The 14,143-nt window shown below is 48.1% G+C and overlaps 1 protein-coding gene across 1 annotated transcript in view; it reads left to right on the top strand.

Annotated features, from left to right (window-relative positions):
• mtor (mechanistic target of rapamycin kinase) overlaps window positions 1-3,803 on the top strand; it is a 75,089-nt gene extending 71,286 nt beyond the window's left edge. Inside the window, exons 50-58 of the mRNA XM_062460131.1 lie at window positions 516-598; window positions 901-973; window positions 1,060-1,134; window positions 1,374-1,509; window positions 1,839-1,904; window positions 2,030-2,110; window positions 2,397-2,477; window positions 2,556-2,661; window positions 3,073-3,803. Coding sequence (XP_062316115.1) covers window positions 516-598; window positions 901-973; window positions 1,060-1,134; window positions 1,374-1,509; window positions 1,839-1,904; window positions 2,030-2,110; window positions 2,397-2,477; window positions 2,556-2,661; window positions 3,073-3,088 — 717 coding nt within the window. The 3' untranslated portion in view covers window positions 3,089-3,803. The remainder of the gene's footprint in view (window positions 1-515; window positions 599-900; window positions 974-1,059; window positions 1,135-1,373; window positions 1,510-1,838; window positions 1,905-2,029; window positions 2,111-2,396; window positions 2,478-2,555; window positions 2,662-3,072) is intronic.
• The last annotated feature ends 10,340 nt before the right edge of the window (window positions 3,804-14,143 follow it).

The raw sequence follows: 14,143 nt of genomic DNA, 5'->3' as shown, positions 1-14,143 counted from the left end.
GCATAGAAGTGATGCAGATACACACACACACCTGCATAGAGGTGATGCAGATACACACACACACCTGCATAGAAGTGATGCAGATACACACACACACCTGCATAGAAATGATGCAGATACACACACACACCTGCATAGAAGTGATGCAGATACACACACACACCTGCATAGAGGTGATGCAGATACACACACACACCTGCATAGAGGTGATGCAGATACACACACACACCTGCATAGAGGTGATGCAGATACACACACACACCTGCATAGAGGTGATGCAGATACACACACACACACACCTGCCTAGAGGTGAATTGGATGGCAGCTCTCCAGTCCTGCTTCCTCTGCATGTTCTCATTCTAACCTCAGATTAGGACAAAACGAGTTCATTCATGAATCATCCAGCTGTAAAGGCCTGCAGGAAGGAAGCTCTGCCAGAACAGGGTTTCAGCCGTGCGTTACATATGAGATCTAACAGAAATATGTAACAGTGAGACAATGTTATCCTTCTGTAGGTGTGGTTTGACAGGAGGACCAATTACACGCGCTCCCTGGCTGTGATGTCGATGGTGGGCTACATCCTGGGATTGGGTGACAGGTGAGCCCCTCCACCAATAACAGCTCAGGAACTAAATGCTGAGTATAGTTAAGCAGTAGGGGTGGGAAGCTTTTGGTACCTCACAATTCGGATGGATTCTTGGGGTCACGATTCGATTAAAAATCGTTTCACGAATTTTTTTTAACCAAAAGATTTTTTATTTTGATTCAATCGATGTTTTCCCCCATCCCTATTAAGCAGTAACTCACTGCTTAATAGGGGTGCTGCTCTCATCAGGGCTCCAGTTGTTCTGGTTCTCCTTCTGGTTCTCTCATTCTGGTTCAATCCTTCCCTCTACACAGACATCCATCTAATCTGATGTTGGATCGACTGAGTGGCAAAATCCTCCACATTGACTTTGGGGACTGCTTTGAGGTGAGAGAAATTTCCATTTACTCCTGCTCGATAGCTATCTGGAAAAGTTACGTCAACTATTTGTAAATGCCGGCACCTCCTCCCAGGTGGCCATGACCAGAGAGAAGTTCCCTGAGAAGATCCCTTTCAGGCTGACCAGGATGCTGACCAACGCCATGGAGGTGGGGTCGCTGTTTAGCCCGTTAAAGCCATTTTATTATGAAACTACTGTAGCCTGGCTAGCATTGAAACTCTTCTCTGTGTGTGTGTGTCTGTCTTCACATGTGAATGTGTCTATCTCTGCGTGTGTTTGTGCGTGCGTGTGTTTGTGTGTGCGTGTTTGCCTGCGTGTGTGTGTTTGCCTGCGTGCGTGTGTTTGCCTGCGTGTGTGTGTTTGCCTGCGTGTGTGTGTGTGCCCCAGGTGACAGGTCTGGACGGTAACTACCGGATCACGTGTCACACGGTGATGGAGGTGCTGAGGGAACACAGGGACAGCGTCATGGCCGTCCTGGAGGCCTTCGTCTACGACCCGCTGCTCAACTGGAGGCTGATGGACAGTAAGACTTCGCCAACAGCCCTCGCCAACAGCCTCCGCACACTTCTGACCACCTCTGCCCAGTCTAACCCTGCTATAACTCATCTCTACACAATCTTTTTGTCTAACCCTGCTATAATTCATCTGTACACAATCTTTTTGTCTAAAACTGCTATAACCACGTTTGTACGGTCTCACCCTAACTCTCTCACCCTGCCATAACTCATCTCTACACAGTTGCTAAAGGTGGGTTCAAACAGATGGTGACCTGTAACCCACCCTCCTACTATTTACCAGACATGACAGGGCTGTAGGAAGTGTTCCAACATGTGTCTCCTGTGTTGTCCACAGCGAACACCAAGGGGAACAAGCGCTCCAGGACCAGGACTGACTCCTACACCGCTGGACAGTCCGTCGGTCAGTTTCTGTTTGTGTCGTCGTGGTGGTTTTAATCACAGGCCGAAGATTTCGACGTTAGATCGGTTGGAAGCTTGTCGTTTCTGAAGCCACCTGCATGTGTCTTCTGCTATTGTCTCGTGCAGAGGCCCTGGATGGGATCGACCTTGGAGAGGCCACGCTCAAGAAACCAGGAACCACCGTGCCCGAATCCATCCACTCCTTCAGTGAGTCCTGTCTCTGGAATCCTCTCTAGTATCTCCTTATGCCTGACATCCTCTCTAGTATCTCCTCATGCCTGACATCCTCTCTAGTATCTCCTCATGCCTGACATCCTCTCTAGTATCTCCTCATGCCTGACATCCTCTCAAGCGGCATCATTCCTCGATAGAGTAGAAATTCCTGCAGTCCTTTTTCTTTTCCGGGGGGGAAAAGCATAGAGTGACATCAGATAAACAGTCATTGTTGCCGCCGGCCAGGTTGTGTCAGCAGTGTGTGTTTGTGTCCCTGCAGTTGGAGACGGCCTCGTGCAGCCCGAAGCCCTCAACAAGAAGGCCATCCAGATCATTAACCGGGTCCGAGACAAACTCACCGGTACGTTCCGCGTTGCACCCTTCCCCAGCAGCCAATAAGATGCTGTGCTGACGGGGGTTCTAATGCGTTCTGTTCCAGGGCGAGACTTCTCACACGACGAGACCCTGGATGTCCCCACCCAGGTGGAGCTTCTGATCAAGCAGGCCACCTCTCACGAGAACCTGTGTCAGTGCTACATCGGATGGTCAGTACGGGTGGAGGTGCCTCGCACAGCCTGGGGGCTGGTTCTCTGTCTCCCTTTGTCTGTTTCATTTGTTGTTTTCGAAATAAACGCTAAGAAAAAACACTGTTGGGTTTGGAGAAACTGAAGGGGGGGGGGGGGTTCTTTTATTATTCATGTCTGAATTCAACTGTTATTTTCTTGTTTCTTTCATAAACCCCACAGTTTCCCCAGCTGGTTCAGTACTCAGCTGTCGCCATGGGAGATAGATACCTTGTTAAATACTGAACTACATTCACAAAAACTTGTACTGGCAAGCAAGGAAGGGGTCTGGAGCTGAAGCTTTCTCTTCTGCTCATATGAGACATGTTTTGATCTGCAGGGGGGTCGTGTTTGTTAGTGAGCTTCTTCACTGATATTGTTTTTCCTCTCCAGGTGTCCGTTCTGGTAGACAAGCTGTGATGGAGGTCCAGCTCATGATCACACTTCCTAATGCAGGAGCCTGGGCACGTTGTCCTGCTATGAAAGCACCCAGTGGCTATACTGGTACTGTACGGTTCTGAACAGCAGAGGAGAGGGATCCTACCGTGCTGTTGTAGAAGAAACCATCGCATTGAGGGTTGGGTTTCTCAGTCTAGTTTTTTTTTTTTGGTTTGTTTTTAAGATGGGAGAGGAAGGGAGGGGGGGGGGAGGGTGTATGTTGAGTACACAAGCTTGGTTTTTATCAAACAGATTTGGTGTGAATAATGAAATGAGCACCAGTTTCCAAGTAATTGCTCCACCAAGCGTCCACACATCGTTTGTCATCAAGCTGCTTGGCAGTCCTGCGAGCTACTGAGGCTTCAGACGCCACAGCCTGGGAGAGAGGGACGTGCCACCTTGGTTTTTAATGCCGTTCTCTTTTGCTTCAGCTTTCTACAGCTGCCATACTAATGACAAGTGAAGACCGGACGTTTCCTACTTGTTGCACACTGTATGTACGCTTCATAGAGGCCACTAGTGTTTAGCATGTATTACTGTGACACTTTGAATAACAGGCTGTGTGCTTTTTACTAACTGCATCATTGGAGGATGTCGGTGACTGAAAGTGAACGACCAGAGGGGTGTTCCATTCGAAACGTTGATAAGTAACGGCATTTGAATGCCAATAAAACTGTGTAAAGATCTCTGGCTGCTTGTTTTGTGTACGGTGCCTGCACAGTACAGTTCGTTTTGGTGTTTGTGTGTTTACTGGAGCAGGTGTTCCTACCCTGTCGGTTTCTAAAACGGGCACCAAGACTTGTGCTGTTTCCAATAAAAAGAAGAAGAGGTGAGCTGAGATGGTGGTGATCCTTGAACGCCCACCCCCAGAGGGCACTGTGTCTCTAATAAAGGGACCCTTTCTCCACCACGAGGCTTCAGGCACGATGCACGGCTCCTGACCTATTTCATATTTGCTGCTAACGCGTTGAATTTGTTTTTCAAGCAAATCATCAGACACCTGTCACCTGTAGACGATTAAATAAACACCAGTTCAACAGTAAGGGATGAAAAAATTCATATTGTTTCATCTGGTGGCTGAATTGAAGTAAACGGCAAGAAAACAGTGTTGTTTCCTTGTTGCTGCGGGTCAAGTCTGGGTACAATAGAAGTTGCGATTGCACAAACAAGAACTCATTGCTATTCGCAGACACTAGCAGTCGGCTGCTCAATTTATTTCTTTATTTGTTTCCCTGTTCTCCTCTGAAGGTTAATTACTTATAGATAGTTAAGGATTACTGGGCAACAAAAAGCCTCAAATTGATCTCTTCCCTGTTGTGCACACCCCTGCAATGTCACGCATTTACACATCGGGACAGAGTCCTAGATTATCTCCTAGCATTGATCGATTTCTCCTCTGTCCTCCCTCTCTTTCTCTTTCTTCCCCTCTATCATCCTCATTGTCTTTCGCTCTGTCTCGCTCTCTGTCTCTCTCTCTGTTGATACTCCATTCTAAACGTGTTATTCAAAATCTCATTTTTAATCCCGCGTTCGACGCCTCGCCCTCCCCTCTTTTTTTTGTGGTTCCTTTTCACCCGCCTAATTTGTTTGTATTTTTCTTCTCTGTGTTCCGAGGGGCCTGGCCACCAAGTCAATAGCTCAAGTTAAATAGGCCCCATCGATCGGCGGGGGGCAGGGGGGGGGGGGTTAGCTATTTACTGTGGAGGAGATGGGAAGAAGGCTGAGGAGGAGAGGCTGTGGAGCCAGTCGATGGTGACAAATGATACTCGCTGGGAGACGCCGGTCCTAAATGATGGAAGGTGAAGGACCTGAGCGTGGAGGTGGGAGGAGGGGCTACATCAAGACGTCGCCTGTCACAGGTGGCCAGGCACCTTGAGGCAGACACCGGGACAAATGGCATCCGCCGAGGTGATCACGGCTGCCTGCCCCTCCTGGGTTCATCTTCAGACGGATGGACCAGCGCCTTTCACGGCCTCCTTTACCCCCTTTTTGCTTTTCGCCCCACAGACTCGACCTTGGAAGGGGGGGTGGTCGCGAAGCATCGTGCAGAATTACTCGGCCGTGAGCTTATATCGTGGCTACCGTCCCCTTCCCTGGTAGCGAATCGCTTTCCTCGCTCTATTTTCAAAGTTAACCTTTCATTATGTCCTTATTAAAGTTGTTATTCTGAGACGCACGCAGGCAACCAGGGTTGAAATCCTGTTTTCCCGAGCTCATGCTTACATACTGTCCCAGTATATGAGTGTGAACACATTTTCCGCCCCATACACTTGTTTTCTAATCGAATGAAAAAAGAGGGCACGGTCTCAGTCTTTAGAAAGAAACAAGCTCCCAGCTTGGAAGTGGGCCAGTGAGCCGGCTCTCCTCCTCCCTCTGCTCTCCTGTCTACCCTCTGTTGTCAGCTATAGCCTTCTCCTCTTCCTCCCCCACCATCCCCACCCCCTCCACACATCTGTGTCCTCTCCCTCTCCGAAGTGGCTAACTGGTGGAAAGAGGGAAGGGTGATATTGACAGATTGGGGAGTTCAATAGCAGGCGCTGCAGTGTTTAGGGCATAGTTAGAGGCCTGTACGAGGCTGTCTTTGTGCAGTCTTGTGAAAAGCTCCCTATCGATGAACTTGACAGCAGTTTAGCTGTGTTGAGCTGTGGTCTCAGGGGACACAACCCCCTCCCTGCTCCCTCTTCCCCCCGGGCCTGACCTGTTTTATCCAGGCTTCCAGCCCCTCAGCCGGCAGACCTTAACAGGAAAGTTTGTTTGGCTTCTGCCAAACCTAGCCTGACTCCTGTGACGTGAGAGGCCTACCCAAATCCACGGGCGTGCCAAGATAGATTTGAGCTTTATGTAGGTTCCGGTCACCAACTGTAACACTGCACGCTGTTAGTGATCGTGTCCATTCACGCCTCTGAACATCCTACATTCAGCTATGAGTCACTTGGGCCTCGCTGCTCCTTATTATAGATGTTATGGTACAGTATGGCTGTTTCTCATTTTTTTCACTCCGCCACCACCACCACTCCCCCTCTCTCTCTCTCCTCCGCCTTACCCTTCCCATAAGTAATCCTCTGGACCGGAACCATCCTCCAGTTGTCTCCATTGACCACATCCTGTCTCCCAGGGCAGATTTACCTAGCTCCAGTTCGGGCCATTACATTCCTTGTTATTATTAGCCATAAAGCTGCGGGTGAACGACGATCAACAGTGAGCCTGTAAAAGGCGGCGGGGTGTGAGGGAGGCGTCTCCGCGTCATCAATCAGACACAGTGCCGAAGCACTCCCCACCCCCCACAAGGAGGGGAAATTGATTTTTCTATAAGTCTCAACGATTAGGGTGTGAAAAAGGGGAGAAGGGAGGAGAGGAAAGGAGGAATGCGGACGACCTGAGGAGGTGAAGTGGGGCATGGCTCCTGTGGCAGGAAGAGGGGGGGGGGGGGGGAACAAGTGGGGCATGGCTCCTGTGGCAGGAAGAGAGGGGGGGGAACAAGTGGAGAATTGAAAAGTGGCTTCTGTTTTATATCCCAGTAGTTGCCACCTGCTGGTCTGCTTCTAAGGTTCCAGCAGCGAGACATTAGACAGCGTTACTGCACAGGGATGTCACTTGGGGGGGTTTCAAGGGCTAATGTCGTTGAGATAAAATCATTGTCATGTGAAGTTAAAGTATGTTTTTCAGCATGTCTACAGCTTTAACATGTTTTTCAAAGTAGCACTCTCGATGACAAATTAGATTTGGTTACTGCCACTCTGTTACACAACATTTATTGTTATGCAAAGGCAACACTCGGTAATCAAGTGATGAAGGGGCTTCTCTCCAGCGTTGCCTCTTATTAGTTAGGTTACATTTAGTTATTTTTAACAGGAATGCAAAACAAATTGCCTACTCTCTCTCACTCCCACTCTCACTTTTTGTCGGCCTCACTATCATTCTCTGTCCATGTACTATCTCTCCTTTACGTTTCTTTTATTTGTATTTTTGCCTCAGGTAGCTGTCCACAAATCAACAGTGCATGGTCGTGAAGCATAATGAAAGACGGAATCTACAAAAACACATTCACAGTCACTCTTCAATTGTGTGACTCATGTTCTTTGGTGATAAAAGAAAGGCGAGAGAAAAAACAGTGATTCATTTCTTTTCCCTCCCATCATTGTCTTCCATTCCCAAATGTCCACGGTAGCCTATGCGTGTGAATAGCCTCTGATGCTAGCCTGCGTGCCAGATCCATTAACCCTTGTGCTGCCTTCGGGTCACATGACCCAAAGGTTCATAACGAACCATCGTTGTGTTTACCCAATACAAAAACAAATACAAATAATTTTATTTTAACCTTTGCAATGTGGGGGGTCTGAGACAGCCCAACGGTTAAAAGAAAATGCTTCACTTTGTTTTTGTATGCGGTAAAGTTGTCGCAATATGACGGTGGGTCACAATGACTGATGGGTCAGAATTACCGGAAGATAACACAAGGGTTAATCCACTCCTCATCCATCCCTCCACAGAAGAGTACAGTAAGCTGTGAGTCAGTAGTCTATTCTTATCATAGCCTATGTGTATTTGGATGATAATACATGCTGGTGCAGTGACCTCAGCCTGTGTCTCATAAGCATAACCATGTCTGACAGTGCCAGAGGTGTTTGGGGCGAAGGGAGGAGGGGTGGTTGGGGGAGATGGGGTGGTTGGGGAGGAGGGGTGGTTGGGGAGGAGGGGTGGTGGGGGAGGAGGGGTGGTTGGGGAGGAGGGGTGGTTGGGGGCGAGGAGGAGTGGATGGGGAGGAGGGGTGCTGGGGGAGGAGGGGTGGTTGGGGGCGAGGAGGAGTGGATGGGGAGGAGGGGTGCTGGGGGAGGAGGGGTGGTTGGGGGCGAGGAGGGGTGGTGGGGCAGGAGGGTTGATGGGGGAGGAGGGGTGGTGGGGGAGGAGGGGTGATGGGGGAGGAGGGGTGGTGGGGGAGGAGGGGTGGTGGGGGAGGAGGGGTGGTGGGGGAGGAGGGGTGATGGGGTAGGAGGGGTGGTGGGGGAGGAGGGGTGATGGGGGAGGAGGGGTTGTTGAGCAGGAGGGGTGGTTGGGGAGGAGGGGTGATGGGGGAGGAGGGGTGATGGGGGAGGAGGGGTGGTCGTAACTCTCTCCCTCCACCTCTAGCTGGGTTCCCTTTGCACCGTCTGTCTCCTTCCCTCCTGGAAGCATCCTGTCTACTCAGTTGGGTCCTGTGGGTGGCTGAGGGGCTGGGGAGGATAAGGGGGGTCCTGTGGGTGGCTGAGGGGCTGGGGAGGATAAGGGGGGTCCTGTGGGTGGCTGAGGGGCTGGGGAGGATAAGGGGGGTCCTGTGGGTGGCTGAGGGGCTGGGGAGGATAAGGGGGGTCCTGTGGGTGGCTGAGGGGCTGGGGAGGATAAGGGGGGTCCTGTGGGTGGCTGAGGGGCTGGGGAGGATAAGGGGGGTCCTGTGGGTGGCTGAGGGGCTGGGGAGGATAAGGGGGTCTGTGGATTCTCTAAGCTGGGCAGGGCTGGACCAGAGGGGGAGGGAGAGATCTGGAGTTGATGCTGGGATCTGATATGTTCCAGTAGGTCCCGTCACATAGCCTGTCTAAGGTGGTGCCAGCTTTGTAGTCTGTGTCCTTGCAACCATATCGTCTGAACATACTGTTTTTCATCTAGTTGAGGGCATGTAGTCCAGGAACGAGTGTGTGTTTCCATTGAATCCTTTTTTTCTTCTTTTTTTTCCTCTTCATCCGTAAACTAGTTTGACCCCTTTTTTCTCCGGGGTGATAGGTTGAGAAACCACCTCACTCCGCCAGCCTACCCTGTATCAGAAGGAACGCGCCAGAGCCCTAGGGCCCGTTCTGTATGCTGCTCCACAGTCCTCCATCCTCTTACACCTAACACCATTTGTTCATCAGTCCAGGGACAAAAAAGCCTGTCTCGGAGGATCAATTAGTCACTAGCACGGTGTTCCGGAGTGAAGAGAGATGAGAGAGGGAGAGCCGGAAAGACAAAAGAGACGGGCATGTTCGACCCTCGGAGTGGAACGACGAGGACGTCCTTCCAGGTCATTACCGTGACAACAGGACCTCACAGGTGGACCTACATCAGGAAGTCTCAAAGGACCTGTCTTTCTCTTAGATTATTTTTTTTCCCTTCTCTTTCGACTTTTTTTTTATCTGTCATGCGTTTGCCTTAATAATGTGTTCCTCTTTCAAAATCCAGGCCTAGGTTTACTGCTCTTCTCTCTCTTTCTTAGCTCGCCTTTGTGGTTTCAGTCTATTCATTATAGACTGTGACACCGCCAAAGCAACAAAAAAACGGCGAGTTCGCGCGCACACAGTCACAGCAGGACTGAGAGTCAACGAAACAACACACGAGGGGTAAACAAGCTATTTATAGTGTTGAGAGAGTTGTTTTCCCTAAAGGAGCTAAATGCAGTGCACTCTACTGCACAGACACAGAGAGGGAATGGGGAGATAGAGGAGAGGAGTAGGTGTTCTGTGTTTGAAGTAGCAGAGAAAGAGAGAGTGAGTGAGGTGTGTGTCTGTGGGTGTGTGAGGGAGATGGGTATTGAGGCTTTCTCAGTGTGACACCTTAGCCAAGTGAGTTGTCTGCCTATTGTCTAACAGTTGGAGGTGAACTTGTGTACTAACTATACGAGTATGACAAATGTGGGAGGTGGTTTTCATGTTGTCTAAAATACATCTAAAATACATTTGCCGGTGTCACAGTCCCACTTAGTACTGCTAGTTTATGTACCCTTAGTATAGATAGTCCACATATTTAAATTTTAGGTATATGTTTATTGTATGCACCTTCCTGCCAAAGCAAATTCCTTGTCTGTGCAAACTTTCATGGCGAATAAATCCCATTCTGATTCTGATCTATCCAGCATCCCATAATTGGCCAAAGTCAGACATAGACATGTCGTCCGTTGATTCCAGTAATGACTTGGTTCTGCAGGGAAGGCACAGTTTTATGATAAACACTGTTCTTCAGAGGCCTGTGCTTTAAGGGTGCTCATGTGTCACCTTATTACTTAAGCTTGGATGTGTGCTGCATATCTGCTGCATCAGTTGTGCATGGTTACACTTGCCCCCACAGGAAAGATTTTCTTTCACTATTCAGGTACTCTGCCTGTGTGTGTGTGTGTGTGTGCCAACTGTTAAGGAGGGTTAAATCTGTATGGTGTGTGTGCATATCTATGGTTATCTTGAACGCCCTGTCAGACACTTACCCACAATCGGTATAATTGGTTGAACAGTGGCCGCAATTTTAAAAATGGATGGGTTCTGCGTATACCTCAGTGGATAAAAGACATTGGTCGTTATTTTGATCTGCTGTATCACCATCCCATGCCTGTGGGGTAGATCTTTAGGACAGGGTATGTTAGAGAAAGGAAACATCTCCCTCCCTTTCTCTCCTTTTCTCCTTACACAGAACTGTCACTGCCGATATTCCAGCTCCAAGGTTAGACTGCGCTGTTCATAATTCTCAGCCCGGCAATTTGCTCTGAAAACGATCCGTGAAAACGTGGCTTGTTGAACCGCTTCGAGGAGATCAAGCTTGTTTTCTTTCTTGGAGAAAATCCACAAGCTCACAAAACCTCATGTAATGAAAAAATAATAATTGCAGGTGATAATGTCAAGTGTCTTTGATTGATATAAACTGTTCATAATAGCCACTTGGGTTGTGGCATTAGGTGGTGCTGGAATTTCGGATGACTGTTCATTAAGTGTTGAGTGATGGAGCTTATAAGTGTGTTAGTCCATGTTGCAGCCTGCATAGCCTTGTGACCATCCAGCTATCGCGGCATTCGTGAAGCATATTCAACGGTAGCAGGCTAGCCAATCGCTACAGCGCCATCACCACAAGGCCTTTCCACCACTGTACTGTCACATACTGTACAGGATTAGCATTAACCCTTGTGTTATCTTCGGGTCATTCTGACCCATCAGTCATTGTGACCCACCGTCGTATTGCGACAACTTTACCGCATACAAAAACAAAGTGAAGCATTTTCTTTTAACCGTTGGGCTGTCTCAGACCCCCCACATTGCGAAGGTTAAAAGAAAATTATTTTTATTTGTTTTTGTATTGGGTAAAATTGGGTAAACACAACGATGGTTCGTTATGAACCTTTGGGTCATGTGACCCGAAGGCAGCACGAGGGTTAACATGGCCACTATGCTCTACAACATATGGTACCTACAGTACATTCATTCCATTCCCCTACACACACACACACACACAATCTCCACCTCCCCCTCATATGTGGCCTTGACAGCTTTGTCACAAAGATGAATTCATCGTCAGCACTGCAGCCAAAACAAGTAATTTGATTGCCCCGACCACAAATTAAGTTAGTGTGATTCAATTTTTGATTTGGGCTTCTCCTGCAGTCATACATCACAGCAGACATATTTCATTACACAGCGAAACCACAGGCACCCACCAGTGAGTCCCCTCCATTGGAAGACATCATGGGAACATTAGGACGTACACTCAATACAGCTGTTCCATGGAGACTGGTGGTGGTCGGTGGAGATGGTGTTGCCGTGGGAGCTGTCCTAGAAAGGGCAGGGCTGCTTAGCACAGCCAGCTAGCCAGCTACAGCATGGCTATGCAGGCAGCGTGAGAGGAAACTCTGGCACTCTGCAGCTGAAGGGTGAACTGTGCAGATACACACACACACACAATGCCGACACACACGCACACAATACAGACATAAACAATACCAACACACACACAATACAGACACACACACAATACCGACACACACACACACACAGTATGAACACACACACACAGACGATACTGACACACGATATGAACATATTCACAATACAAACAGACAGTAGAAAAATAAATACATAAATGCTCCGTAACACACAGGACAAAAGCATAAACTCTTTGAATACCTACAGTGGTCCACATTTGGTGTTCTTGCACAGTTACAATAGTGCTTTTCATCACACACTCCTGACCTTTTTACCACAATACTTTCAAGGGAAAATGGATGTTAAAAAAAAGTGCAGGGCCCTCTCCCTTGCCTCTCTCCTGACTCTTGGATGCACTGTGTGAAAAGACTGAGTGCTTAATCACTAACCGTGCTTCCTCCTCTTCCATCTCTCTTCTCACCATAGAGCTGAGGGCTCCCTCACTGAACTGCAGGCAGCTCCTCAAGGTAACCAGATGATAGGAAAGCAGCCATTGAGGGATTTCTTCTAGATCAAACTGCACAGTGTGATACAGCATGTTCAGAGGTTGCACACCGAGTTGCGTAATCACTAACATGATCAGTGACATGATCCTCTGTGGAACCACAAAGGAACCTTGTTGATGAACACCACGAGCAGATCAGAAGATTGTATCAAATCCTGTTAGCGGATCTCACTCAGTGTGTTTACTGCCAGGCCTGATAAACCAGCATCAACAGTGTGGGCTGTTGCCAGACTCCTCAAGCCCTGTTTCGAAGGTGACTATATTGTTTATTTGTTTACTCGCTATCTTAAATCTGTATTATTTGCTGCAGTTCTTTCTAAAAAGAATGAAAACACGCCTCCGTCCGTCCCAGTTCCTGGAATTTGCTTCTTCATTTTCATAATCCTCCTGGTGCCTTCCATCCTGACTGACTGCTGAGGTGTGATACTTATACAGCTCCTGTCTTCTGTTATGCAGGTTTAATTTGAAGTGTGCAGGAAGGGAGAGACATCCTGCCATGCCCTGAGCCGTTAGAAAAAGGCAGAGAAGCCGCCAAGCATAGACATTTCTGGTAAATGAGAATGTGACAGGCTTTCTATTCAGACCAAGGCCCTGGGATCCCAAATTACAGCTGTAAATTTTGCACAACGGCCTCACGGTTGATTACCTCTGATCTGAGTTTTCTCTCTTCCTCCTTTTCATCTCCCATCCTGTGTGCTTGGTTAGATTCTCATCTGCTTTGCTTTCTCTGTCTCACTTAGTTTATCTTCTCTCTTTCCTCTCTCTTTCTTTATCTCTATCTCTCCCTAGTTCTATAATTTATCCTTTTTGTTATAAATCTTTTAACCCTTGTGCTGCCTTCGGGTCACATGACCCAAAGGTTCATAACGAACCACCGTTGTGTTTACCTAATTTTACCCAATACAAAAACAAATAATTTTCTTTTAACCTTCACAATGTGGGGGGTCTGAGACAGCCCGACGGTTAAAAGAAAATGCTTCACTTTGTTTTTGTATGCGGTAAAGTTGTCTCAATACGACGGTGGGTCACAATGACCCGAAGATAACACAAGGGTTAAGTTATGTAGTAAGTAGTTTTATTGTACATGGTATTGCAGTGTTGCATTGTATAATTTACAACTCAAAAAAATACTAATGCATTTTTTCAGCTTTATACCATTTCTGTTCAGGAGGGTTTAAAACATTTTTTTTTGTGTGTGTGTGAAGTTGGGGGGGGGGACCGGCAGGGTGGCCATTCTCTGACCAATGGTGGCCGTGGCCCCCCCTGGCCACCACGTGGCTACGCCCCTGGCTACAACTGTCAATGCTTCCAGTTTCAATGAAACTGTTCAGATTCAAGAAGGAAAAGCTCCCATCACAATAACAGCAATAAACCAGGAGTAAAACTGACACTAGCAAGGGAAAAAAAACACACTTCTACTCCACTACTGATGCTCCTAGCATGGGGTGGGGTCATGTTTTCTGAAACAATTTCAAACACAGGTTTTGAGAGGCATGGAAAATGAGTCCTCTTTGAATGCCTACCCATGAAATGTTAATGTGTCGTTCCCTGCCACCTGTGGTTTCAGGGTGGGGAGAGTTTGGGTGATGCAAGGGAGATGACATTGGAACTGCACGCAGGGATGTAGCAGAGACAAGATACACACTGTAGCTACTTAAAGACTTTGGGGTCACTTTGAATGCTGACTACTTGACACCAGAACACCACACAGCTCTTTAGAAATGGGTTCAGCTCACCATACAGAAGGGTGCACTCTGACAGATGGAGCTGAATATTTCAGTGAACATGATTTTAGAGTTCTGGTTTTGGTCTTTGATGTCGAGTTTGCAACAAA

This window comes from Osmerus eperlanus, chromosome 4 (assembly GCF_963692335.1).
Source record: "Osmerus eperlanus chromosome 4, fOsmEpe2.1, whole genome shotgun sequence".
Lineage (NCBI taxonomy): Eukaryota > Metazoa > Chordata > Actinopteri > Osmeriformes > Osmeridae > Osmerus > Osmerus eperlanus.
The sequence above is the reverse complement of the archived record's forward strand: the minus strand, read 5'-3'. Positions and strand labels throughout refer to the sequence as shown.